The sequence below is a fragment of the Babylonia areolata genome, chromosome 1 (genome assembly GCF_041734735.1).
Source record: "Babylonia areolata isolate BAREFJ2019XMU chromosome 1, ASM4173473v1, whole genome shotgun sequence".
Lineage (NCBI taxonomy): Eukaryota > Metazoa > Mollusca > Gastropoda > Neogastropoda > Buccinidae > Babylonia > Babylonia areolata.
In genome coordinates, this window is record NC_134876.1 from 25,642,944 (window position 1) to 25,669,350 (window position 26,407).

Here is a 26,407-nt window from a genome sequence, read left to right on the forward strand (position 1 = left end):
TGTCGTATAACATTTTTCAAATGTTTAATCTTTGTAGATCAAAGAATGGACAAACATGAAACACAACAAAAAGGTACAGAACATGAATTCTTAAAAAAGAAAATTGACATTGCTTTGGGACCATATGTTGTGAACATCTGCTCATAAATAATAAAAGAAAAAAAGAAAATCAACCAGAACTGCTGTTTTCCTATTCATAATACCAAATATTATCAATAGTAATAAATTGTACTTATATTAGTTATGAGGTGCAACTCCCTGTGTAATGGGCTCTAACAATACATGCACAATTGTGTATTATACCAAACAAAAAACATGTGAGGACATAGAAGTGAAGAACTCGAAGGAGCTTTTCTCCAGAAGATCTGAGAGAAAAGGATGGAGTTTAGAGGAACAGAAGTAAGATGGGAGAGAATTTTCGAAGTGACGATTAGCCAATATGCCACTTATGTATTGATTTCTGTACTGGAGTAGATGGGCAACCAATGAAACTGACGCAAGAGAGGGGTAACATGATCTTTTTTTTTATATTTTATTTTTTACTTTTTGAGAATGACTCTGGCAGCATTGTTGAAAATCTTCTAAAGGTGTGATATCAGATCAGAGGGCAAACCTGTGAGTAGTGAATTGCAGTAGTCAATGTGACTGAGAATCAAGAAACAGACAAGCTGAGCAGTTGCTTTAACAGTCAGATATGGTCGAGTGGTACAGATTTTTCTCAAATGGAAGTTTGCAGTTTTACATAAATTACTGACATGGTCATGCATGGACAGAGCTGAATCAAAATATGCATTAAGGTTTCAATATTCTTTAACACAGGTAAAGCACAGCTTCATTTAAAAAATCACAAAGCAATAGCATGTTACTGATATCACTGATATATAAAAATATAAATCTATAGGTAGAAACAATAAACAAAGAAGGCAAGCCATTCAAGTGTTCAGTATCTTCCTGCAGCTTATTGCTGGAGAAGTAACACCATTCTCATTTTTGTCCAGTAACTGAACCTACTGAACGCATGCCAGATGCACAACCTGATTGTCTACCAAGTATTGTCTGTGGGAAAAGTATCAAATCTGACCATTCAGTGATTCGTAAGATTTACATACATCTTTATCTAATTCCAATTTCACAATTTTTCTTGGATCTTTTTCCCTCCAGAAACATAAAAAAATAATAATCAAGCAGTATGTGAGCAGTTTCCATGTAATTTTTAATCACAAACTAAAAACACCATCCTCCAACTTTAATAGTTCAATGTCTACTAGTTTCATAAGACTTAGTTTAACTACAGGATCCCAGTTATCTTAAACTTGTTACAAGTAGTGAAGTACACCATTTCATAGTCATGACAGTGATGGTCATAAACATACCATAGCCAGCCAGAAAATAATTGATAAATGAAAAAGAAAAAAAGAAGAAAAGAGCACAAATTTGACTGAGGTTCCTGAACTGAGTGAACATATCACCCTGAAACAGGGACAAGGCCAAAACAAGTAACAGTTTCAATAAACAGTCTGACAAACTGCATTACTACATAACTTTGTATTCCATTTACACTAAGTTCCCAAACACCACAAGAAACCAATCAACAAGGAGTGATGCCATCAGCTTGACCACTGCCCTAAGTCAAAAGTTAAAGCAACTCATCATCTTACCACAATAACAGATTCTAAAAAGCATGCAATCATTTATCTTCACATATTTCAACAACAGTCATCTCTCAAATTATTAAATAAAATAAAATAAATAATAATAATAGATTCAAAACAAAAACAAACTATCATTCTATCAAATTTCAATAATCTTCAAAGCTGAAAGGTTTAGTTTCAATCATGACAGTCACGTCTTTTCAAAGAATATGTACAGATAATGATTAAAGAAAAAGGTGTCTTTGACTCAAGTTCGAGCCGGATACCTTGATTCAAGATCAATAAGGAGTCACTGCCAAATTTGCAATCAGAATGACTGTCACCTTTATCAAGACTCTTTACCTACAGACATTAAATCAGTCAAATTGAAATGGCACATCATAACATCAGTACATTTATGCATACACATGTCATATGCCTTATTCAAATTATATACCATTGCTTGGTCAAAGCTGCACTGAAATAAGTCCAATAGTAAAATGCAGTTCCATTTCTTCTCTTCGCCTCCCTCTTTCTCTCATACATATATGGTCCCCCCTAATCTTTTCAAAGTTTGGACAGACCAAAAGTTCACTTCATCCATTAGTGGCAAAATCAAATATACTGACTGCTCTAATGACAACAGTATATAAAACCCAAACAAAATCAGAATGGTTGTTTTGATTTTGTTTCATTCATGGTGATAAATTAACCTGCATATGCCTTCTGGCCTTGATAATAGTGAACACCACAGAACACTGCATATTCCTTACCCTTAAAGTAAACTAAGAGAAATATTTATGCTGTCAAAATATTGGCTTTTAAATCAACCACTAAAATGACTTTAAAGAATTAACAGCAATGTACTGCCATCTGCGGTATGACACTCAGCTTCTTGTGATGACATAATCTCAGGAACTGTTGTTATAGAGAGACAGACAGAAAAACAAAAACAGAGGGTGAGAAACTAAGAGAGCTCCAGAGACTGACAGAGATAAAACAAGAACTCGGAACAGAGACGGTCAAAGACTGGGTTAGACTATTAAGACACTTTGAAACACCAGTATTTGCAAAATTCTCAGGAGTATACAGAATATATCACAGAAATTCAGTCTTTCAGAACATCATCATCAAGATAACTGGTATCTCATGTTGATCTCCCAGCGTCTTTCTTTTCGTTCTTTCACTTTCTGGGCTCGCCTGGATAGAGTTCTGGCACTGGCAACCCTTCTGTCACCCTCACTCTGCTTTCTTGTGACAGCAGATTGGTCATTCGCTTTGAAGTGTGTCACTTTAGCTTTATCTTTCACGACGTTTCCCAGACCTTTGCGATCCTGTTTGAGCACCGTTTTGATAGGATATCTTTGACCCTCCCCACAAGGCCCAAGTCCCCTGCTGCCATCCCAGCCTCTCTTCATCATCAGACGGTAGCCAACATTGGAAGGTGGTATCAGAAACGAGTCGACTTTCGGTTTCTGACCAGTGTTGAAAATGTGCACTGTCGACCTCTGGTGATCACTCTGGTTTGAATCAGAAAATTCAGACTTGCACACATCACAGTAAAATCTGCTGTATTGTTCCTCTTTTTTCCTGGGTCTCAGTGCAATGCAACCTGTTCTTTGGAAAAATTCTATGAACTGAACAACCTGACTGTGACCTTTCTTTTGTGCAAGTGACAAGACTGTGTGTCCTTGTGTGTTTCTGATGGTCAAATCTGCACCTGCCTTGACCAGAATCTGAACGACAGCAACATGGCCTTCATAAGCTGCCGACATTGTTGCTGTCCAGCCAAACTGGTCTGTACAGTTAACATCAACACCTTTTTGCAGTAACACTCTCACATCTTCAGTATTTCCATTCTGTGCCAGTCTAAACAGTTCTGCCTGTCTGTGATCTTTAAGCCTTTGGTTTGCATTTACTTTCATCACGTGATTACCTGAATCACAGTTCTTGCTTGCACATGTGGATTTCCCTGAAGCAGATGTACCATAACATGGTGTGCATTTTTTCATCAACTCTTGGTTCTGATTATCAATACCGTCAGAACTGATGGCAGATTCACTTGCCTGATAATGTCCAGTCATTCCATCAATATATGTGCCACATTCTTCAAGGCACAGTCTCTTTGTTTTTTTCTTTCTTTGATGGGGGTAACATCTTTTCAAGCTTGTGGTTTTTGATGTCCGCAAGCCTGTTTTCTCCAAGTCTCTTTTATCTGAATCGCTATCTGCACATAAGTCTTCATAAAATGACCTAGCTTCATCACCAGAGATAAGTGATGGATTCTTAGATGCTGGCAGTTCCTTCCATGTCCTGTCATCAAACTGGCATGGTCTGACGAACTCAATCAGCTGTCCATAGTCATGATGCCTTGTCTGTGCTCGTGAAAAGCTTGCCATGTCTCAGACTCCACTGCTGACCCTGGAACAAAGCAACAGTAGCTTGTTATATAAAATGTCTGTCATAACTCCTATAAAAACCTGTTTCTTTTAACACCTGTGGTAACTCAATATAGTCTATGTATACATGCATGCAGCAGCAGTCTCAAAAAATAGGATTAGTTTCCAGACTTTGCTAAACACAATAAAAGAAATAAACTAATCCAAGGATGAAATGTCTCTACAGCCGTACAGTTACACAGTACAAGAGATTAATACTGGTTCACATTATGTTTGTTAGATGAAATTTAACTACATGCAAGGTTTATTATTGTTCATGAGTAACAGAATATTTTTAACAAACTCAATTACTACTTCATTTCTTATAGATATACATATTTCTGAGCACTCAATGCACTTTTTATTTTATTTTATAACTTTCTAAGTTCTCACTCTTCTTTAAGTTCTTCACTTAAAGCTAATGTGGATATTTTGATGGAAATTGTATTAGACTAGTACATTTATTGGACATATGAAGTCTTTGGGAGCTGCTTCTTCCATGAGTGGAACATGGAGACTTTCTCTGCAGTTGGCATTCAGGACTGCAAACCCAATGAGTTCCTCAAAGACTAAACGGCCATCGCTTGTGTTGGCTGCAACCACTGTTCTCCTGTAGTGGAGGACCTAGACACTGACTGAGCACCCTTTGGAGTTATGATTTGTCTTGTCCCTCTTTTCAGTATTTTGATTTTATAGCACAAAGGTTTTCTTCCAAATCAAGCGATTTCCTTTGATTTTCACAGTTCATTCTCAATTTCACTCCTAGATTTCAGCAGAAAAGACACTGGGACTGACTTGACAGCTGGTAAAAATTAATAAAAGTAGAAAAAAACCCAGACATTTCTTCTAAGCAGTAGTGTTCGGATTCTTAAAGTAAATCTACTTCTTTTTTTTTCAGTGAGAGTTGAAACTGTGATGGCAAAGGACATTTCTTCTAAGCAGTAGTGCTTGGATTCTTAAAGTAAATCTACTTTTTTTTTTCAGTGAGAGTTAAAACTGTGATGGCAAATTTAGGTTTTCCATCACATTGTTCAGTTCTCAAAGCAAAATGAAGAAGTTGCTGTGCTCACTGAAAATTATTGATATATGTGAGTAATTCTTCAGTGCTGGCCATCGGTGCAGGTCACTCACTACAGTGAATAAATTATAGTATACTGGAAAACACCATGTTGGAGTGATGACTGATTGTACGTTTGATGCTTATGTTGAAAATTGGGTACATGATGAGCTTTTTTTTTTTTTTTTTTTTTTTTTCAAAGTTTGGGTGAAACCATTATAAAACAAAAAGCATTTATATAAAAAAGTCATGTGAAAATGACAACCAAAATGGGAAAATGAACCCTGCTGCTATTGTACTTCATAAAAATTTTCTTTCATGTATTCTCTCTCATATGAATTAGGTCTATTGATCAATCTTACTTTTTTCAGCCGTTTTACTAGTTCTGTTATCTTACGGTCATGCTTAATGCCATGTGACTCTAGTGCCTTTTTTGGGACCACTATTTTTCATTGAAAAAGAAAAAAGATTAATGAAATCTCACATTTTGAACAAGTGAAAACACAGCCTGAAATGACAAGCATAAATTAAAAAATATCAACACACTCAATTTGTTCAGTGTTTAAATTGTTTAAATTGTCATTATATTTTTGCAAAACGTGTCGCATTACAAGCGTTATCCCTGGACAGATTTATTGCAGAAAAACTCTGAGAACATTTTAGTTTACGTTGTATGTTGATAACAGATATCAAGTAGTAAAAGGAATTATAAACAAGGTCCAAAGTGTAAGAATCTATCAATATCGACAAAAATCTGACATTACTGTACACAAAAATTGTCATGCCTCCATTCAAAATTTCATTGGGACCCGTTCCCCCAGTGAAAATGAACTCTTATCATTCTGTGAAATGTTTTTCAAAAGTGATGAATGAGAATCTTTACAAAATCCCTGATTTTACACAAAAAAGACATGATTGAAAACAGGGATCGCGTTAACGCATGTTTTTCGCGTATTTGACGCATTTTGATTTTCGCTGACGCATTTTCACAGCGCTCACGCGTAACACTTACGCAAAACAACTTTTTCTCCAAGCCGTATCAATGCAACTTTAGGACTGACTTGGCAGCTAGGTTTCCGATATTGAATCAGACGGTACAAGACAAAGTGTCTGTGCATGCGGAGCACTGCGAGATGCCTACGTGCTACAGCCAGTTAACAGAGTACCCCACGGGTGTTCAGTGCTGGCACTTTAGTTGGCCCAGCGAAAGTTCATGAACCCAGGAAGTAGGGCATGGATATAAACAAACGTGGCTGACAAACAGGCCGTGCCAGCGGCACTCGCTGTACGCTTGTTCAGCGGTAAATCTGCTTTGTTTCTTTCGCGCATCATCTTCCCGGATGGATTGGAAATAACGACAAAAGAAGTGGGTTTCTACAAAGAATGCAAAATGAGCTTTCTATTGACTCCAAACACAATATATTTTCTTACATAGCAATTGTTGCGGCAACGGTTGAAACATACATGAAGAAAGAGAAGAGAAGGTCAAGCAGAAACATGATCGCAAAAATCGTAAAATTTAAATCCCTCTCTAAGAAAACATACGCTTATTACAATGAAATCGTCTGTCTCTGTCTCAGTGTCTGTCTGTCTCTCTCCCTGCCCCCCCCCCCCTCTCTCTCTCTCCTCTCTTTCCGAAAGAGTCGTGTGCACGTGTGTGTGTATGTGTGTGACCGTGCCGATGTTGTAATTGTATTCTGAAAAATGTTTTACCGATCCTAAAATGTGTATGAGCTGTCGACGCAATGAGCTGTCGACGCAATGAGCTGTTGACGCAATGAGCTGTCGACGCAATGAGCTGTTGACGCAATGAGCTGTCGACTTTACGGGTACCTCCCCATTTAGCATGCCTGCATGCAGATCAGCCCACCCTTTTGAGTTGTAGATTTTTTCTTGTCAGCACAAGTGTTTAAATGAACACACTGTAGCATGGTGAGTGCAAGCAGCAGGGGCATGGAGAGCAGGGTGAGTGTAATCTCTGCAGGAAATGTGTGGATGGTGTGGAAGCGTGAGAAAAGTGGGGCAGGGGCTGCGGGGCCAAGTGAAACAAAGAAGGCAGTGCCCAGGTGGGGCCAGAAATGCCAATGCAGAGTGTGGTGGGAAAGTCTGGCATTAAAAAAAAGTTTGACCCCAGATGCTAGACGCTGCTCGGAAACTAAAGAGGTGGATTTTGTGCTCGGCTGAGCAGCCGTGACCCGCGCACACAACACTGCTTAGCTGACGAGTTTTGGAACAGAGTGGCGTCATTACAGGGCGTGACCCTGTAGCGGGAAAGTTAAGCCTTGTTTGACTGCTGAACGTTACTCGGCTAGCTCAGGCCCAAGCGTTTTTTTTGTTTTCCACTCAGTCACGGAATCGACTCAATATGCAGCGCAAGTTGTCATCGTTTTTTTCGTCTAGTCGTGAAACTATTGCTCCAGAGCAATCTCCGGCTGCTGCTTCTGAGCAGCTTGCGACTTCAACATCGTCGGCTCCAACATTGTCGTCAGAAACGACCACTTTACCAGCTAAAAAGCCACGGTTGGAAGTTCACAAAAGATGGAATGTTCTGTGGAAAAGAGATTTTCCATGGCTGTCGGACTCTTCTGCTGATATGGGACAGTTGTTTTGTGACTTGTGCATCAAGGCTGGTGAAAGCAATGCCTTCACGAAAGGATGTACTGACATGCAAAAGTCTGCTCTTGTGAGACATCAAAAAACAAAGGATCATGTGAGAGCTGAGAGTTTGGTTGCTTCACGAAAGTTGATGAAACAACAGGTAGACAGGGCTGCTACTGAGAGTGTGACAAAACAAACTGCCATGATTAGATCTGCATACTGGCTGGCAAAAGAAATGGTACCCAATGTCAAGTTTTCATCATTGTTAGAACTGCAGAAAGCAAATGGATGTTCACAGCTAGAGGGAGATTGCTACTCCCACCACTCTGCAGTGTCAGAAATGCAAGACTGCATCGCAACAGCCATGGAAACACAGGCACTGTCTGACGTGCACAACAGTCCTTTTGTTGGTGTCATCATTGACGAGACAGTAAATGTCTCTCAAGGTTTACGCGTTAAAAGTGTGTGTGTGTGTGCGTCTCTCTCTGTCTCTGTCTGTCTGTCTCTGTCTCAGTGTCTGTCTGTCTCTCTCCCTGCCCCCCCCCCCTCTCTCTCTCTCCTCTCTTTCCGAAAGAGTCGTGTGCACGTGTGTGTGTATGTGTGTGACCGTGCCGATGTTGTAATTGTATTCTGAAAAATGTTTTACCGATCCTAAAATGTGTATGAGCTGTCGACGCAATGAGCTGTCGACGCAATGAGCTGTTGACGCAATGAGCTGTCGACGCAATGAGCTGTTGACGCAATGAGCTGTCGACTTTACAGGTACCTCCCCATTTAGCATGCCTGCATGCAGATCAGCCCACCCTTTTGAGTTGTAGATTTTTTCTTGTCAGCACAAGTGTTTAAATGAACACACTGTAGCATGGTGAGTGCAAGCAGCAGGGGCATGGAGAGCAGGGTGAGTGTAATCTCTGCAGGAAATGTGTGGATGGTGTGGAAGCGTGAGAAAAGTGGGGCAGGGGCTGCGGGGCCAAGTGAAACAAAGAAGGCAGTGCCCAGGTGGGGCCAGAAATGCCAATGCAGAGTGTGGTGGGAAAGTCTGGCATTAAAAAAAAGTTTGACCCCAGATGCTAGACGCTGCTCGGAAACTAAAGAGGTGGATTTTGTGCTCGGCTGAGCAGCCGTGACCCGCGCACACAACACTGCTTAGCTGACGAGTTTTGGAACAGAGTGGCGTCATTACAGGGCGTGACCCTGTAGCGGGAAAGTTAAGCCTTGTTTGACTGCTGAACGTTACTCGGCTAGCTCAGGCCCAAGCGTTTTTTTTGTTTTCCACTCAGTCACGGAATCGACTCAATATGCAGCGCAAGTTGTCATCGTTTTTTTCGTCTAGTCGTGAAACTATTGCTCCAGAGCAATCTCCGGCTGCTGCTTCTGAGCAGCTTGCGACTTCAACATCGTCGGCTCCAACATTGTCGTCAGAAACGACCACTTTACCAGCTAAAAAGCCACGGTTGGAAGTTCACAAAAGATGGAATGTTCTGTGGAAAAGAGATTTTCCATGGCTGTCGGACTCTTCTGCTGATATGGGACAGTTGTTTTGTGACTTGTGCATCAAGGCTGGTGAAAGCAATGCCTTCACGAAAGGATGTACTGACATGCAAAAGTCTGCTCTTGTGAGACATCAAAAAACAAAGGATCATGTGAGAGCTGAGAGTTTGGTTGCTTCACGAAAGTTGATGAAACAACAGGTAGACAGGGCTGCTACTGAGAGTGTGACAAAACAAACTGCCATGATTAGATCTGCATACTGGCTGGCAAAAGAAATGGTACCCAATGTCAAGTTTTCATCATTGTTAGAACTGCAGAAAGCAAATGGATGTTCACAGCTAGAGGGAGATTGCTACTCCCACCACTCTGCAGTGTCAGAAATGCAAGACTGCATCGCAACAGCCATGGAAACACAGGCACTGTCTGACGTGCACAACAGTCCTTTTGTTGGTGTCATCATTGACGAGACAGTAAATGTAACAGTAAATAAAAAGCTGATCATTTTTCTGCGCTACACAAAGAACGGGGAGGCACACACTACTTTTTGTGGCAACTACACTGTTTCAGCTGGAGATGCGGAGACTGTGTTCAATAAAGTGTCTCAAGTGCTGAACCAGAAGGGCATCGACACTGTGAAAGTGATAGGGCTAGGTTCAGACGGGGCAAGCGTCATGTTCGGGAAAAACAGTGGTGTTGGTGTACGTCTCCAACAGATCTGTCCTCATCTCGTTCACGTGCACTGTGCTGCACACCGTGTGGCACTGGTGGCTTCCAACGCAGCTAGGGACACACCAAAGGTTGCAGACTGTCGCCGAGTTTTGAACAGTGTCCATTTTTATTTTAAGAATTCTGCTCTTCGTTATGAACGCCTGCGAGAACTTCATCGTGCTTTTGATGATTCAGACTTCGTGAGTTTGAAAGAACCTTGTTCAGTTCGATGGGTGAGTTTCACCAAAGCCCTTGAAAGTGTGTATGCCAACTGGGAGTTGCTGGTGATTGTGCTGGAACAGGATGGACGTAAGAACCCAGCTGCAGAAGGCATTGCACGACAGCTGAGGGCCTACTGGTTTGTGGCGACCATGCACATGCTTCTGGACATTCTGCCTGTGATAGACAGACTAAACAAGTGTTTCCAGGAGGAAAACGTCAACCTGTCTGTCATCAAGCCAAGAGTGGCAAGCACACGACAGAGACTAGCTGATTTTCTGCACACTGTTGGACCAACGGAACAGGAGTTTACTGGAGTACACAACAGCTACAAAGGACAGGATTTGTTGCATTGTGATGCAGTGCGTGTGAGATCATACACCACCATGAGGGAGGCGTTTCTGCAAAGTTTGATTCAGAATTTGGATAACCGGTTCCCCACAGCCGATCTGGACATCCTAACAGCCCTCGGAGCCATTTTTGATGTTCGAATGTATCCAGCACGCAACCTGCAACAGCATGCCACAGATGCACTGGACACAGTGATTGATCGTTTTGCCGCTGATGGAGGGGACAATGTACTAATTGAACGGGACAGAGCGCTGCGCGATTTCCCTGAATTCAAGTACACACTACAGGCACACAACCCAGACAGTTTCGAGAAAGCCTGCAAAGTCGTCATCATGGATTATGACGCAACATATCCTGATTTTGCTGTGCTGGCGAACATTGCATTGACAGTCCCTGTCAGCTCTGTTCCTTGTGAGAGAGGTTTCAGCTGGCAAAATATGATCAAAACTGCTGACCGATCAAGACTGACAGATGCGCATGTGGACACGCTGTTGCGCATTGCAATGGAAGGTCCAGCATTGAGCCAGTGCAACGAACTGATTGTCAGGGCTTGCGGTGAATTTCAGCGCCGACGTGAGCGGCGAAAATAGGTGAGTAAACCTTTGATTTAGTGTCATAGGTCTGACGCAATTCCGACTCTAACTTACGCGTTTTTTTGCCGACTTTGCGTAAGCTGCACGCGTTTTGAAAAAGTCTAGCGCGATCCCTGTTGAAAAAGCCTTTGCACTTGGCCACATCATCATTGCAACAATGATTAAAAACTGCCACCAAGATTACTGGGGCTGATCTACCTTCTCTAGAAGACATATAAGCGGCTACTCAAAAAAACAAAATCAATCAGCCAGAAAGAAAATGTGAGAGGGGAAGAAAGAGAGACTAAAGGGAAACTCGAAACTGTCTTCATCTTGGGTAGACTGGCCAGACAACGTCGACAAGACTATGAGTTAACTTAATTCAGCCTAAGTCTTATCCGGAACATTAAATAAATGTTACTAATATGAAATGTTTCATGTCAAACCTAGTATCCGAGCTAAAGAAGGGCATTACCGTGAAAAAACAATAAAGGAAAGGGAAGATTTAGAATAAGTTTGATTATAGAAAAGTTGTGTTACCCACCGTCGGCCTCCTGTACGTTTTTTTGTTTATGAAACCTTGGAAGTAGCTTCCCTTGTTTGATAGTTTCAATGCTAACAAGAGAAATAAATGAATAAAAAAGATTTTAACTTTTGTATCATATTTATGCAACGTTATAACAAAATTGTATCCTTCTACTCATTTGCATTTACGTCATTCAAATTTCTCGATTATTCGCGAAACGGCGTATCCTAGGAGATGTTTGAAATTACAAAATGGCGACGGAAGAACAAGATGAATACGAAGACCCTCTGCAAGAGGGGCAACGCACATCCTTGTTGGAAGTAATCGAAGACAGAAACAGAACTCTAAACAAGGTAATTGCTTTTTAATCTTACCAAGCGTAACTCGTCTTTTTTTCTTTCTTTTTTGTGTGTGTTTTGTTGTTGTTCGTTTGTTTGTTTTCAACGCAGATTTTACTAAAAATGATCAATACATCTTACCCTAAAAGTAGTAGTACTTAGTAGTATAGTAGTAAGATATGTACAAGGCAAGCTTTGAAGCTTTGAAAAAGTCCCTTCTTAGTTTCATAACATGTTTTAGTGAAGATATTCTTGGATGGATGCCCCTTGAGGACAGAAGGAAAAAAGTAAGGCTCTCCATGTTATATAAAATCAAGAACAATTTAGTCCGCACCAACCTCCCAAGAAGAGAGAGCGACGAAGTCACGATCAGCAGTTCACACAAATAGCTGCAGATGCTGACTACTGGCTGATTTCATTCCTCCCAAGAACAATTGTGGACTGGAACTCTCTCCCCCAGGATACTTTGATGCCAAGACCCCTGACATATTTGGGTCACGGGTCAACAGGCATCTTCAGAAGACTTATTCATACTTCTGTCTCATTGTGTGAATGGATGAGTGGAAGGATGTTGCGGGCCTGAGTTGCCTACTGCAACCTGGGGTCAGCTAGTCCATAGTAATGGATGAAAAGCGACTGTGGTAGTCTGCTGGAAAGTCCACACTTAGCTTTTTTTTTTTTTTTTTTTTTTTTTTGTGTAGGCTAGTGAGTAGGTAAGGTATGGGTGGGAGGTGTCACTTTGTGGTATGAATGAGAGTAATCCCGTGCTAAAGAAATAGGAAGCAGAATGGGGGGGTTAATTGTTTTTTTTTTAAGCAGATCACCTATTTCACAGTCTCATAATAATCAGCCAGTTGATTGAGGAGACTTTACAGAAGAAGAAGAAGAAGGTTCAATGCTTCATTTTTAGACTGATTTTCAGATTTATGCTTAATTCTCTTCAAAATCAACAACTGATACGAAATGTCGCAGTGGTCAATCTTGACACAAAATATGTAAGAAGATATAAATGAACTTATCAAAACCTATCTGCTGTAGAGTCTATTGCAGTACCCCTCACCAGTTATGAACCTCAACCTATCAGAGCTATGTGCCAATGAAGCTGTACACATGTATGTATGTGCCTTATTTTTGTGTTGGATTGGTGTAATATTCAAACACACACACACACACAAATGCACTCTCATGTATGTGTGTGTGTGTGTGTGTGTGTGTGTGTGTGTGTGTGTGTGTGTGTGTACAATATAATATAATATAATAATTAATATGTGTGTGTGCCTGCTTGCATATGAGTGTGAGTATCAGTTTGTCTGTCAATAGTTGCATGTGTGCGCATGCATGGGTGTGTGTGTGTGTGTGTGTGTGTGTGCAAATATATATTTATGCATAATTATGAATATACATGAGTGTGTATGTGGAGGATGGGACCATAGTTTACAGTATGTTAATGTTGAGAGCGGTGCTTGGGTGTCTGTGAAACTGTAAACTCTAACATGTGCGTTATTTGTATGTCGTGTGTGTCTGTGTGTGTGTGCATTTGTGTATGTTGTCTTTTGTGGGTGCTCATAAGTTCGCAAACATGTCCCATTTTTGTTATTTCATTTTAATCACTTGCTTTCTACCTATCTCACATTTCATTATCTTTCAATGTATTTAGTTATGTTTCTTCAGTTCAATCAGTTTATTACATTTCATGATAATATTTAAACAAAGGATAGATATGCTGTCAGGGCTTGACCAGAATGTTGGGTATTTGCATAGGTCAGGCATCTGCCATTTTTTACCTTTTATTGTTTTTTTAATACAAATATAGTGTAACACCTTCTTTTTTTTTCTTTTTCTTTTTTTTTTTGTTTTTGTTTTTGATTGAAGCTGAAACTGAAAATCAGATAAAGTCTTTTCACTAGGATCTCAGTAATCTCAAACCATTTAAGGTGTGAACATAAATAGTGTTAGTGTGCATGTTTTTCTGTTGTTGTTTTTTGTTTTTTATAAATTCCAAAGTTTGAAATTAAAAGAAAACAAAAACGTGCCTGGACAATTTTTTTAAGGGTGTTTGTTTTTTATATGCAGGTCCTTTTCAAGGGAGATACAATATTTAACTGATTACAAGCAGGCAAGCAATAGTGCCATTTCATCCTCAGGTAACTCATCCACTGAGAGGCTCCTGCAATAATTGACCAATAAATGCAGTAAGAAAGTCTCCAACAAGTGCGCTAAAAGACTTTCAAAGACTTCAAAAGAAAAAAGTACCCATCTTAAAAAAGAAAAAAAAAAGAAAAGAAAATAAAAGAAAACGTAAATTAATTGGGTCTTGTAAGTAACAATATCTACTATAACAGAATAAATTGAGGGGCATTGTATGATTTATAGTTAGATCTATATTTTTAGAAAAAGATGTACTGAAACTGAAACATTTTTCATGCATGCATGCATGTGGACTAATGATGATGAATCTGCAATATTACATCAAGCATGTAATATGCCACTCATTTCTGCACTATAACGTACTTTGTGTCTGTTGTAAATTAAATCACATTACTGTCTCCGTCTACCTCATGCAAAACTGCACATTCATAATAAATATAAGAAATTTAAAGTTGAATACTTAGCTAATGAAAAAAAAATGATAAAAAATGCAAAACGATTTAAAGCATTGTTGAATGAGAAATTAAACTACCTCTGCCCATCCACACATCTTTCAATGTAGGTAGCTAAAACATTTCCATTTTCCTCTCATATTGAACATCTATAGTTGTCATCATCGTTAATAGTAAAATACTGCAAATAATGCAAATGTTTAATTTTTATATCATAGTCATTCAAAATTTAGCAACTGTATAGTCAGGCAACTGAAGGTGTCTCAGTAAACTTCAGAAGAGGATTCAAATTCTACCACAAGACTTGTACTAAAGGCTCTGAAAAATGAGCATGTTTAGCCACTCCTTAAGAAACTGCAGTGGTTGCCTATTTCTTCCACAACTGCCTTCAAAATCTCAAGCATCTGTCGCAACTCATTATTACCCATCAGAGTCAAATATTGTCGCTCTTCCTCAGACTGAAGAACTGTTTGCAAACCCTGGGTTAGAATTTTTTTGTGTGGCCATCATTCTGTCCTTTTTTCTTTTCTTTTCCAGCTTGCAGGAGTCAGTTGATTCAGAAGACTTGAAAGAATTGTATGAAGTTGTAACTGTGCTTCTATTTCTACTTTGAAGAGAACTCTTTCAACACACCTTTTTCAGCTTACCAATCCTAAATTTGATTCAGGGGTTTACATCAATACATGTCCCTTGAAAAAAAAAAAAAAAAAAAGTCAGCTGTTGCACACATGTGGCTGTTTAGTTGAGAATGCTCATTTGTTTGAATTCTTTTAAGTTAGATTTAACCTCTCTCTCTCTCTCTCTCTCTCTCTCTCTCTCTGTGTATGTGTGTGTGTGTGTGTGTGTGTGTGTGTGTGTGTGTGTGTGTGTGTGTGTGTGTTGAACTGGAACTGGAACTGTTTGTTGATCATAACTTGCTTCAAACAGAAAGTTGTTTGGGAAAAAAATGATATGCTTTCATCAATATCAGTACAGATGATTGTGATTCTGCTGTATACATTTATTTGGTCAAGTATATATTGTCCACTTATCTTGCATGATTAGTGTTTGTAACATGCTGTAAATTGTAATGATATCTTTATAAAGGTGTGTTTTTGTTGTTGATACCTGACTGTGTAAGATATAATATCATGATTATAATAAATATCAGCCTGTTCTTTAAGTCAGTTTGGGTTGTCTAACTGTCATGTCTGTTTTTCATTAGAATTATATTTTGATGATATTGGACATATTTTCTTCTTCTTCTTCTTTTTTTTTGGTTTGTTTTTTGTTGTTGTTGTTGTTAATATCCCAAGGATATTATTCACAGGACTTTCATTTTTCTCTATGTTTCAGTCAGCACAACATTTGTTAATCTGATAATAAAATGGATATGTGTATAAGAACTTTCCTGTGCTGACAGTGATTACCATGTGATTTGACTTCATCTTGCAGAGTACAAAACTGGTTTATTGTGAAGACATTGCAGAGACTAAAGGCAAGTCTTTGGTTTATTGTGAAGACATTGCAGAGACGTGAGGCATATCTTATAACTAAATCTGGTTTATTGTGAAGACATTGCAAAGACATGAGACAAATCTTGTAATCTAATTTGGTTTACTGTCAAGACATTGCAATAATGAATAAACCAATTCTGGTTTAGCTCCACCCCCTTCGATCTGTTCCATACTCCTGTCAGTCTTGTTATGTTCACAGACTGTCTGGACATGCTGCTTGCTGTCCATAAATAAAATCAAGAATCAACCAACTAATGCAAACAATTAACTTTCAGTTTCAGTTTCAAGGAGGTGTCAAAACATGTAAACTGACAGACCACACCACACCAGTTTAACTGTGCAAAAATGTGCAGAAGATTACATATGTAGGTAAATCATTGTTTTCCTTGTGAGGGTTTGATGGATTATGGAAACACAGAAGCGTCCAACGTGCACCAACCACATCAACAAAGTAGCATTAGTTATGTGGGAGAAATAAATAAGAATAAATATTGAATAATGATGAAAATAAACTCTGAAACTTTTAAAACTGTTTCAACTGCTCAGGTTTTGGATATTGATCAGTTGTTAATGAAATTTGATCTTACACACTCACAAATAATAGTAATGCAAGTCATGCACATGCATTTGCGCTCGTGCACACAAACACATGGGCACACAGAAGCATGTACGCACGCACACACGCATGCAGGCATGCGCACGCGTGCACACACACACACACTTACACGTGCACATCTTACCCTGTCATTCATTGCTGCTGAGACTCTGACACCCTCACAATATTCATGGAAATCCAGTACAGCTGTTTCTTCTCCTTTCGTGATTCCTGTTTGTGAGTCGTGGCTTGACTGAAGCCAAGGCCATTCTATAATGTTCACATTTCTCTATGCGGCTGGAGCTGTCGCCGCATGCTCTGAGCTGGCTGTTCTTTGGGAAGTTGTGACGGGTCAGGGAGAGACGTGGCTGCTATTTGCTTTGGCAAGCAATCCACAGCAGTCAAGAGGCAATGAATGGCTGCCTAGCAATGCTTATCACTTCAGAACAATAGGGGCCCAGGGCTTTCAGATTCCCCACAATCAGTCACTCTCCATGCAGCTGGCTTTGGCTTGAAGACCATGGCCCACTTTGGATAAGATTTACAACTGTTCAAGAATCTGGCTTCCAACTGTGCTGGCTTTGTCAGTTTTAGTTCAGAGCTTACTGGCGCTGGCATATTTCAAGAGAAGCATCTCAGGGAAACTGCTTGTAACTTTCACAAGTTTTCATGTGTCACAGATTTATTAAAGCTAGTCTGTGCTTAACAGAACACCCCTGACCCCATTACTACAAATTTTCAACAATCATTTGACAGGTGGAGAGTTTCAGTGAGGATCGATATCCTGTGTAGTGTGTTTGCTCAGTGTGGTGTGTGGCACACTGCTCCTTGCTGATATTGTTTACCCCTGATTCAACATGGCGGGCAGGAGAGAGTCGGTGATGAATGTAGAAGGGGAAGATACCCTAGGTGACGAGGCTGAAGGCACTGATGGTCGAAAAGGCTCGGCATCCAGAGACAAAGCTGGTCTGAAAAGACAGAGGAGTAGAGCTGCTGTCAAGAAGAAGGAGAGAACATTTGACTGGCCAAAGAAAAGTTTATATGAGGCATTGTATGTGGAATCTGGCGGAGGGGCAGAAAAGGTGAGTCTGCAGTGATTGTTTGATAGGATGGCATTCTTTTTGTGTTCTGCGAATGCCTATCATCACACATACATAATGTGTGTATGCACACACAGACAGACAGACATAGAGACACAGAGACACAGACACATATACACAGACACACAGACACAGACACACACACCACACACACACACACACACACACACACACACACACACAGACACACTTCACACATACAGTGATACACACACAGAAAGACACACACACTTAGTGACATACACATTTACAGTTTCAAGAATGTGTCAAAGCTTGAAAAACTGACCCACAGATGAACCCCTACGCCAAATCTGCTGGATTTTTTTTTCCTAATGCAGATGCCTGACCTTCGCAAAAAACCCAGCGCACTGAGTCAGGCTTTGAGAGCCCACCCTAGGACACACACACACACACACACACACACACACACACACACACTCTCTCTCTCTCTCTCTCTCTCTCTCTCACATACACAATGATGGTACTGATGATGATGTGTTGCAGAAGAGTCTGGTCCACAGAGTCTTCATCGTTTCCAAGATTGGTGATGGCGTCAACAACAGGAATGACGTTGGTAGTAAGTAAAACAAACATTGCCGTCAGATAACTTTAATTTTTCTTGTGTGGAACGCAGAAACCAGAGTGGTTGTGACACTGTCAGGAATTAACTGAGTGATCATCTGCACCTGTCGTAGCAATTTAAAAAACAATAGCAATTGTAACAGTAACACATTTTAGGAGTGATATGCTTTAGGTTGCAGGATATATGAAATTCATAGTGAAATAGTCTACGATCCAATAGTGACCCAAAGTCAAAGCAAAAGGAGGCATAGCACACATGACACAGTGGCAAAGGAAACATGAATGCAATGGAAAGTTAAAATATAATTTTCAGTTTAGTAGTTCCTCTGCAAAAGTCTCCTACACACAACAGCCAGGAAACATTTCATGTGTGATGCTGAAAGTCTGGAGAAATCTCTGTCTTTGCTTCAGTGTCAAACACAGTGAGAAGTTCTGATGGGTGTGTAGTGATTGTGTAAACTTCAACATCACTTCTAACCTCATGCATCATACTGTTTGTCAGTTTTGATGGGGTGTTCAAAGCTGCTTCTAAGTTGACCCATTTTAGCAAGAAATTACATACTGTAATTGGAGAAGTAAAAGTATGACTGAAGACAAGTTTGCATTGCAAAGTGTGATTGCAGACCACTTTGATGCCTTGCTGTTTATCGCAGTGAATATTATTGCAGATGCCTTGATGTTTATTGCTGTGATTGTGATTGCAGACCACTTGGATGCCTTGCTGTTTATTGCAATAACTGTGATTACAGACCACTTTGATGCCTTGCTGTTTATTGCAGTGATTGTGATTGCAGACCACTTTGATGCCTTGATGTTCAACGCATTGATTGTGATTGCAGACCACTTTGATACCTTGCTGTTTATTGCAATGATTGTGATTGCAGACCACTTTGATGCCTTGCTGTTTATTGCAGTGATTGTGATTGCAGACCACTTTGATACCTTGCTGTTTATTGCAGTGATTGTGATTGCAGATCACTTTGATGCCCTGCTGTTTATTGCAATGATTGTGATTGCAGACAACTTTGATGCCATGATGTTTGTTGCAGTGACTGTGATTGCAGACCACTTTGATGCCTTGATGTTCAACGCATTGATTGTGATTGCAGACCACTTTGATGCCTTGCTGTTTATTGCAGTGATTGTTATTGCAGACCGCTTTGATGCCTTCCTGTTTATTGCAATGATTGTTATTGCAGACCACTTTGATGCCTTCCTGTTTATTGCAGTGAGTGTGATTGCAGACCACTTTGATGCCTTGATGTTTATTGCAGTGATTGTGATTGCAGACCACTTTGATACCTTGCTGTTTATTGCAGTGATTGTGATTGCAGATCACTTTGATGCCCTGCTGTTTATTGCAATGATTGTGATTGCAGACAACTTTGATGCCATGATGTTTGTTGCAGTGATTGTGATTGCAGACCACTTTGATGCCTTGGTGTTTATTGCAGTGATTGTGATTGCAGACCACTTTGATGCCTTACTGTTTATTGGAATGACTGTGATTGCAGACCACTTTGATACCTTGCTGTTTATTGCAGTGATTGTGATTGTAGACCACTTTGATGCCTTGCTGTTTATTGCAATGACTGTGATTGCAGACCACTTTGATGCCTTTCTGAAGACCCTGAAGAATGACCTGCAGACTGAGCCCATCACGGGACTGATGCTGATCTACATGAAGCACATCGTCCATGTCATGGAGGTAGGTCTTCTTCTGCATTTGTGGGCTGCAACTCCCATGTTCACTCATATGTACATGAGTGGGCTTTTACATGTATGACCGTTTTTACCCCGCCATGTAGGCAGCTATATGCTATACTCAGTTTTCAGGGGTAAGAGGTAGGTCTGAAGGTCTGTCTGTTGGATATTTATGTGCTTGGCAAGAAAAGAGTACTCTTTTTTTATATTGTTGTTATTGTTTATTTACTTATGTATCATCATTGCCTTTCTGTTGTGCTTTGTGTTGTTGGGGAATGTAGCAATTCTTAAGCACTTCGTTTGACACCATTTTTCCACTCATTGCTTGATTTCTTTTTCTTTAAATACTTTAGATTTGGGTGTGTGGAGGGAGTAATGGAGTTTGTGTAGTAGTAGTAGTAATAGTAGTAGTAGTAGTAGTAGTAGTAGTAGTGAAGCCTTGTGTGTGTGTGTGTACAAGCAGAGGGGCAGACGGAAGGCGGGGGACTGGGGGGGGGGAGGGAGCAGGGGAGGGGGGGGGGAGTGTGTATGCATTCTGTCATATTTTACGAGTGATCACATACACACAAAGGTATGTATGCATAGTTATGCACACACGTAATGCATTCTCTCTCTCTCTCTCTCTCTCTCTCTCTCTCTCTCTCTCTTCTTGAGATGGATACTTGTGTTCTGTTGCAGTGTGCTGCAGACGCGATCCTGGAGATGGCAAGAGAACTGAATGAGTTGCCAGCCAGACACCAGGCCTTCATTTCAAAGTCAAAGATCCTCGTCATTTCACATGATATATCCTTTCTGAGGAAGATTCATAACAAATGTATGCATGTTTGTGCTTATATTCTGGGAAAATGAGAAGAATCAAAAACTTAAAATGCTCTGCTCTGAATGTTTTTTTCACAAAGGATGTCACATTACTAGTGTTTCTCCTCAAGAGAACAAAATGCATCATTACACAGATGATCCAGGGTTTTTTTCTGTTTATATTTCAACTGCATTATTTTACTGAAACATTCTGCAGAAAATTGAAATGATGTGCAGGTTTAAATCATGATCATCTGAAGAAAGAGGGACTGAGTTTTGATTATCTCTGTCATTTTTCTTCGCTTTTCTTTCGTTTTAAAATATGGAGAATATTTTCTTAGTGACCTTGACCAGAGGTCAGCTAGAAAGGGCCACTTCTGCTGCTACTACCACTACTACTACTACTACTACCACTACTACTGCTACCACTACTACTACCACTACTACTACTACTAATTAATGACTTACTGCCTGTTATGCCCTCTGGCATGTAGGGCAGCATGGAAGATCAGTCACTGTGGTCTGGTTTGGGCCAGTTTCTGAATGGTGCCCCAGGTGTGCTTTAAACTACTACTACTACCCCCTCCTTCCCCTTGGCACCCCCCCCCCCTCCCTCCTTTCTCTTTTTTTTTCTTTTTTTTCCACATGCACTTGCACCCCACCCTCATACCCCTCTCCTACTGCCTGTCATTTACCCCCTCCCCCCTGGCCCCCCCACCTCCCCCACCCCCATGGATCCAACTTCAGTCAGTGAGTGAACTGTAATTTCCAGTCAGTGAGTTAACTCACCTCCATCAGACTACTGGGACCTGCCAACCTTCTCCGCTCTTGAAAAAGAGTCTAAGACTTGAGACATCATTTGATCTTCATCCTAAGGTACCTTTGATTTAACACTTCCCTTTTTTTTCTACTTCAAACTGCTCTACTACTACTATGACTACAACCGCTACTACTGCTAATGGTGATAATAATGATGATAGCACATTCAGACCACTCAAAGCGCATTGCAGTAACTCAGATCAGTCAATCAGACACAGAGCACACAAGCAGACAGGTGGTTTCCCTTGACGTTGCCACGTCCCACACCGCCAGTACCAGGGCTGGAGTTTCCGGACCCTGGACATCCTGGAGCCGGGTCTGGAAGCCTATGAGCCGGGAGACAGCACTGAGAACCTGGTGGTGGAGCTCCTCAGTCAGCTGCTCAGGCTCGGCAACTTCCTAGCCAAGCAGCCCAAGGTGAGGACCGGCTCTGTTGCTCTGTGTGTGTGTGTGTGTGTGTGTGTGTGTGTGTGTGTGTGTTTGTGTGTGTGTGTGCAGTTCAGTATTTGACTGACAAATGATCAGACACACACACACACTCACACACTTGCAAGCACATGCACGCATGGACACATGCACGCACACACACACATGTAGTCACACACACACACTCACTCACACACACACACACACACACACACACACACACACACACACACACACACACACACACACACATGTACATGCATCATAATAAATCCACTTTATGTTTTATCTTCCAGCTGAATCTGAAGAATGCCATGGACTCTCTGCATGACAAGGTTCCAGAGCTTCTACCCCAGCAAGGTGATGGAACATACACTGTCCACCTGTAGGCCTGTGTTATAGCTTCTACCCCAGCAAGGTGATAGAACATACACTGTCCACCCATAGGCCTGTGTTATAGCTTCTACCCCAGCAAGGTGATGGAACATACACTGTCCACCCATAGGCCTGTGTTATAGCTTCTACCCAGCAAGGTGATAGAACATACACTGTCCACCCATAGGCCTGTGTTATAGCTTCTACCCAGCAAGGTGATAGAACATACACTGTCCATCCATAGGCCTGTGTTATAGCTTCTACCCCAGCAAGGTTATGGAACTTATACTGCCCACCCATAGGCCTGTGTTATAGCTTCTACCCCAGCAAGGTGATGGAACTTATACTGCCCACCCATAGGCCTGTGTTATAGCTTCTACCCAGCAAGGTGATAGAACATACACTGTCCTTCCATAGGCCTGTGTTATAGCTTCTACCCAGCAAGGTGATAGAACATACACTGTCCACCCATAGGCCTGTGTTATAGCTTCTACCCCAGCAAGGTGATGGAACTTATACTGCCCACCCATAGGCCTGTGTTATAGCTTCTACCCAGCAAGGTTATGGAACTTATACTGTCCACCCATAGGCCTGTGTTATAGCTTCTACCCAGCAAGGTTATGGAACATACACTGTCCACCCATAGGCCTGTGTTATAGCTTCTACCCAGCAAGGTTATGGAACTTATACTGTCCACCCAGAGGCCTGTGGTATAGCTTCTACCCAGCAAGGTGATAGAACATACACTGTCCACCTGTAGACCTGTGTTGTAGCTTCTACCCCAGCAAGGTGATGAAACATACACTGTCCACCCATAGACCTGTGTTATAGCTTCTACCCCAGCAAGGTGATGGAGCATACACTGTCCACCCATAGGCCTGTGTTATAGCTTCTACCCAACAAGGTAATAGAATATACACTGTCCACCCATAGGCCTGTGTTATAGCTCCTACCCAGCAAGGTGATGGAACATACAATCTGTCCACCCATAGGCCTGTGTTATAGCTTATACCCAGCAAGGTTATGGAACTTATACTGTCCACCCATAGGCCTGTGTTATAGCTTCTACCCCAGCAAGGTGATGGAACATACACTGTCCACCCATAGGCCTGTGTTATAGCTTCTACCCAGCAAGGTGATGGAACATACACTGTCCATCCATAGGCCTGTGTTATAGCTTCTACCCCAGCAAGGTTATGGAACTTATACTGTCCACCCATAGGCCTGTGTTATAGCTTCTACCCAGCAAGGTGATGGAACATACACTGTCCACCCATAGGCCTGTGTTATAGCTTCTATCCAGCAAGGTTATGGAACATACACTGTCCACCCATAGGCCTGTGTTATAGCTTCTACCCCAGCAAGGTTATCTGTCCACCCATAGGCCTGTGTTATAGCTTCTATCCAGCAAGGTTATGGAACATACAATCTGTCCACCCATAGGCCTGTGTTATAGCTTCTACCCAGCAAGGTTATGGAACATACACTGTCCACCCATAGGCCTGTGTTATAGCTTCTACCCCAGCAAGGTTATGGAACTTATACTGTCCACCTATAGGCCTGTGTTATAGCTTCTATCCAGCAAGGTTATGGAACATACACTGTCCACCCATAGGCCTGTGTTATAGCTTCTACCCCAGCAAGGTTATGGAACATACACTGTCCACCTGTAGGCCTGTGGTATAGCTTCTACCCAGCAAGGTGATGAAACATACACTGTCCACCTGTAGGCCTGTGTTACAGCTTCTACCCTAGCAAGGTGATGAAACATACACTGTCCACCCATAGACCTGTGTTAAAGGTTAAGGTTAAAGGTCCCATGGCCTGTGATGCCACAGGGTGAGTGGAGTGATGAGAATCAGAGTAAAGTGCCTTTCCCAAAGACACCACACCATGCTGAAAAGTGGCCTTGAACTTTGGTCATTGGTCAACACCGGATCAGAAGTCAGCCCGATTCTGCCATGGAACCCCAGTGTACCTCACATACCAAGTGTCTGGATGGGGGAAGTGAGTGTGTGTGTGTGAGTGTGTGTGTGTGAGTGTGGGGACAGGAAGGGGAGGGGAGCATCCTGTAGTGAGGGGGGAAAGTGAGGCACGGAACTTACCAACAGAGCGAGTATGCTACAAGGTTTTTGTGTTTTCTTTGTTGTTTTTAATTGCCTGTTGATTGTGACATGTTTTGTGTGTGTGTATGTGTGTGTGTGTGTGTGTGCAGCGGTGGTGCACTACCTTCTGGAGAACAACGACCCCTGCATCATGACCCCCCAGGAGTACGTGGACATCTATGAACAGCCCTTCGACATCACCCTGGACAGCGGTCAGTCTCTCTTGGACCATTTCCCTGTTTTGTCGTCTTTTTCTCAGCTCTTCTTCAGCGTTTGTAGTCCACAACTCCCACATTCACGCATATAGTTGAAACAAATCTTCATTCAGTAAACATGTTATACATGTACACATGGACAGCAGAGCAACAACAAGCTAACAGCTTATATCGCGCTCAGGAATGTGATCATTTTTGTTGGTTTCGTTTGAACGTTTGGTGAACATTACACAAATGCAGTTATTTTGAAATATTTGTTTTCCAATTGTATATAAATGACAGTCATTGCAATCATTGTTTCCTTCTTTGAGCAGCAGTGGAGATCAATATACTTAAAGAATTTACAATAAATATCAACATTATCATTTTTAAGATTCATTGCTGACGCATATTTGGGAAAGTTTTTTTTGTTTTGTTTTGTTTTTTACATGCATGACTTGTTTTTGCCCCGCCATGTAGGCAGCCATACTCCATTTTCAGGGGTGTTTTGTGTACTAAGTAGAGATTTGAGTGTTTTAGGAGAATTGAAGCTATTGATAATAGAGTCTGAGAGAGGCGTGAACTGTATGAAGGGGATGTCCAGATTGGGTTGTGGTGGGATGGCAGTGACCAATAAAAGAAGGATTAATAAAAAATAAAGAGTAGTAACTCTCCCCATATGCAAGGTACACAACTTCAAGTCTGTGCTGCTTATGTACCAGTTCAGCTAGCACACAGGTAAACGAAAGGTACATTGGAACAAACCCAGACACTTCCTTGAAAAAGGAAGCTCCAAGCTTGTCCTTTTCAAATCATTTGACATGTGCACACAGCAGCAATGGCAGAAAAAATGTGCATTATGACTGGCCATGATGACAGCATTATCTGTATTGGTATTCAAGGTCAGAGGTCAGTGTCACAAAATGGCGTACATGCACGCAAAAATGTGTTTATAGACACCAAAGCATTGTACTCATCACATGACTGACTGGTTTGGGGTTGAGGGGATGGGGAAAGGAGGTGCATGAGTGACAGTTTGGTTGATGAGGCTTTTTTTTTTTAGTTTGTTTTGAATTATTGTTTTTCTCTCACTCTCTCTCTCTCAGTTTGGTGCGTGCGCGCGCGCACACACACACGCACGCACGCACGCACGCACGCACGCACGCACACACACACACACACAAACACACACACTAATATGCTAATCATCTATTCCCTTTGTGTGTTTTTCAGACCTGGTGTGGCCTTTGCCAACACGGCTGTTCCCCTACAACTGACACAGCATCTGTTGAGAACATCACCTTCCTCATCTGCAAGTCCTTCCATCTGCACTTTCCTCGGTTTTCATTGCTGACATAGCTCTCTGTGATATTCTTCATAATCACAAGACTTTCGTATTATTGTTTTTTTTGGTTGTGTTTTGTTTTTGTTTTTTTCTCTCTGTCCTTCTCAGTTGTTCATCCAAAACCTGACATCTGCAAGACAGCACAATTACTTACTCCCTAAAGCATATTCAAATGTATGCAGATGATAACCCACATGCAGGTCATTACAGTATAAAAACAACACATAATAGACTGATGTATGTGATGCATTTTCTACGGTTATATTATATATTTTTGTTATGATATTTTGAGAGAGAGAGAATGTTTGGTCATATTTATTAAACTCTGATTTACATGCA

General features: G+C 41.1%; 3 protein-coding genes across 4 annotated transcripts; 2 read left to right on the forward strand and 1 right to left on the reverse strand.

The window, feature by feature from the left end:
* Positions 1–18,022, reverse strand: LOC143281106 (G patch domain and ankyrin repeat-containing protein 1-like). 2 transcript variants are annotated; one of them, XM_076586069.1, is made up of 2 exons: positions 16,766–18,022; positions 1–4,052 (listed from the first exon to the last, which is right to left on the reverse strand). In XM_076586069.1, the coding sequence occupies exon 2, from the start codon at positions 4,028–4,030 to the stop codon at positions 2,762–2,764; it is 1,269 nt and encodes a 422-aa protein (XP_076442184.1). In that variant the 5' UTR covers positions 4,031–4,052; positions 16,766–18,022; the 3' UTR covers positions 1–2,761. The 2 variants fall into 2 exon arrangements, with proteins under 2 accessions (XP_076442184.1, XP_076442193.1); XM_076586078.1 differs by lacking the exon at positions 16,766–18,022 and adding an exon at positions 11,610–11,692.
* On the forward strand, positions 7,492–11,083 carry LOC143295197 (uncharacterized protein C17orf113-like). Its single transcript, XM_076607157.1, has 2 exons — positions 7,492–8,154; positions 9,107–11,083. The coding sequence occupies exons 1-2, from the start codon at positions 7,492–7,494 to the stop codon at positions 11,081–11,083; spliced, it is 2,640 nt and encodes an 879-aa protein (XP_076463272.1).
* On the forward strand, positions 11,818–26,407 carry LOC143281174 (testis-expressed protein 47-like). Its single transcript, XM_076586208.1, has 8 exons — positions 11,818–11,944; positions 18,225–18,297; positions 19,907–20,010; positions 20,685–20,789; positions 21,882–22,040; positions 22,346–22,409; positions 24,640–24,741; positions 25,957–26,407. The coding sequence occupies exons 1-8, from the start codon at positions 11,843–11,845 to the stop codon at positions 25,998–26,000; spliced, it is 753 nt and encodes a 250-aa protein (XP_076442323.1). The 5' UTR covers positions 11,818–11,842; the 3' UTR covers positions 26,001–26,407.

Bases quoted from the DNA above. Each gene is read 5' to 3' on its own strand.
- LOC143281106 (XM_076586069.1), bottom strand. From the start codon at position 4,030: ATGGCAAGCTTTTCACGAGCACAGACAAGGCATCATGACTATGGACAG.
- LOC143295197 (XM_076607157.1), top strand. From the start codon at position 7,492: ATGCAGCGCAAGTTGTCATCGTTTTTTTCGTCTAGTCGTGAAACTATT. The intron at 8,155-9,106 runs GTAAATGTCTCT...GCTTCTGAGCAG, and splicing joins GTGTCATCATTGACGAGACA to CTTGCGACTTCAACATCGTC.
- LOC143281174 (XM_076586208.1), top strand. From the start codon at position 11,843: ATGGCGACGGAAGAACAAGATGAATACGAAGACCCTCTGCAAGAGGGG. The intron at 22,410-24,639 runs GTGATGGAACAT...GTGTGTGTGCAG, and splicing joins AGAGCTTCTACCCCAGCAAG to CGGTGGTGCACTACCTTCTG. The intron at 24,742-25,956 runs GTCAGTCTCTCT...TGTGTTTTTCAG, and splicing joins CGACATCACCCTGGACAGCG to ACCTGGTGTGGCCTTTGCCA.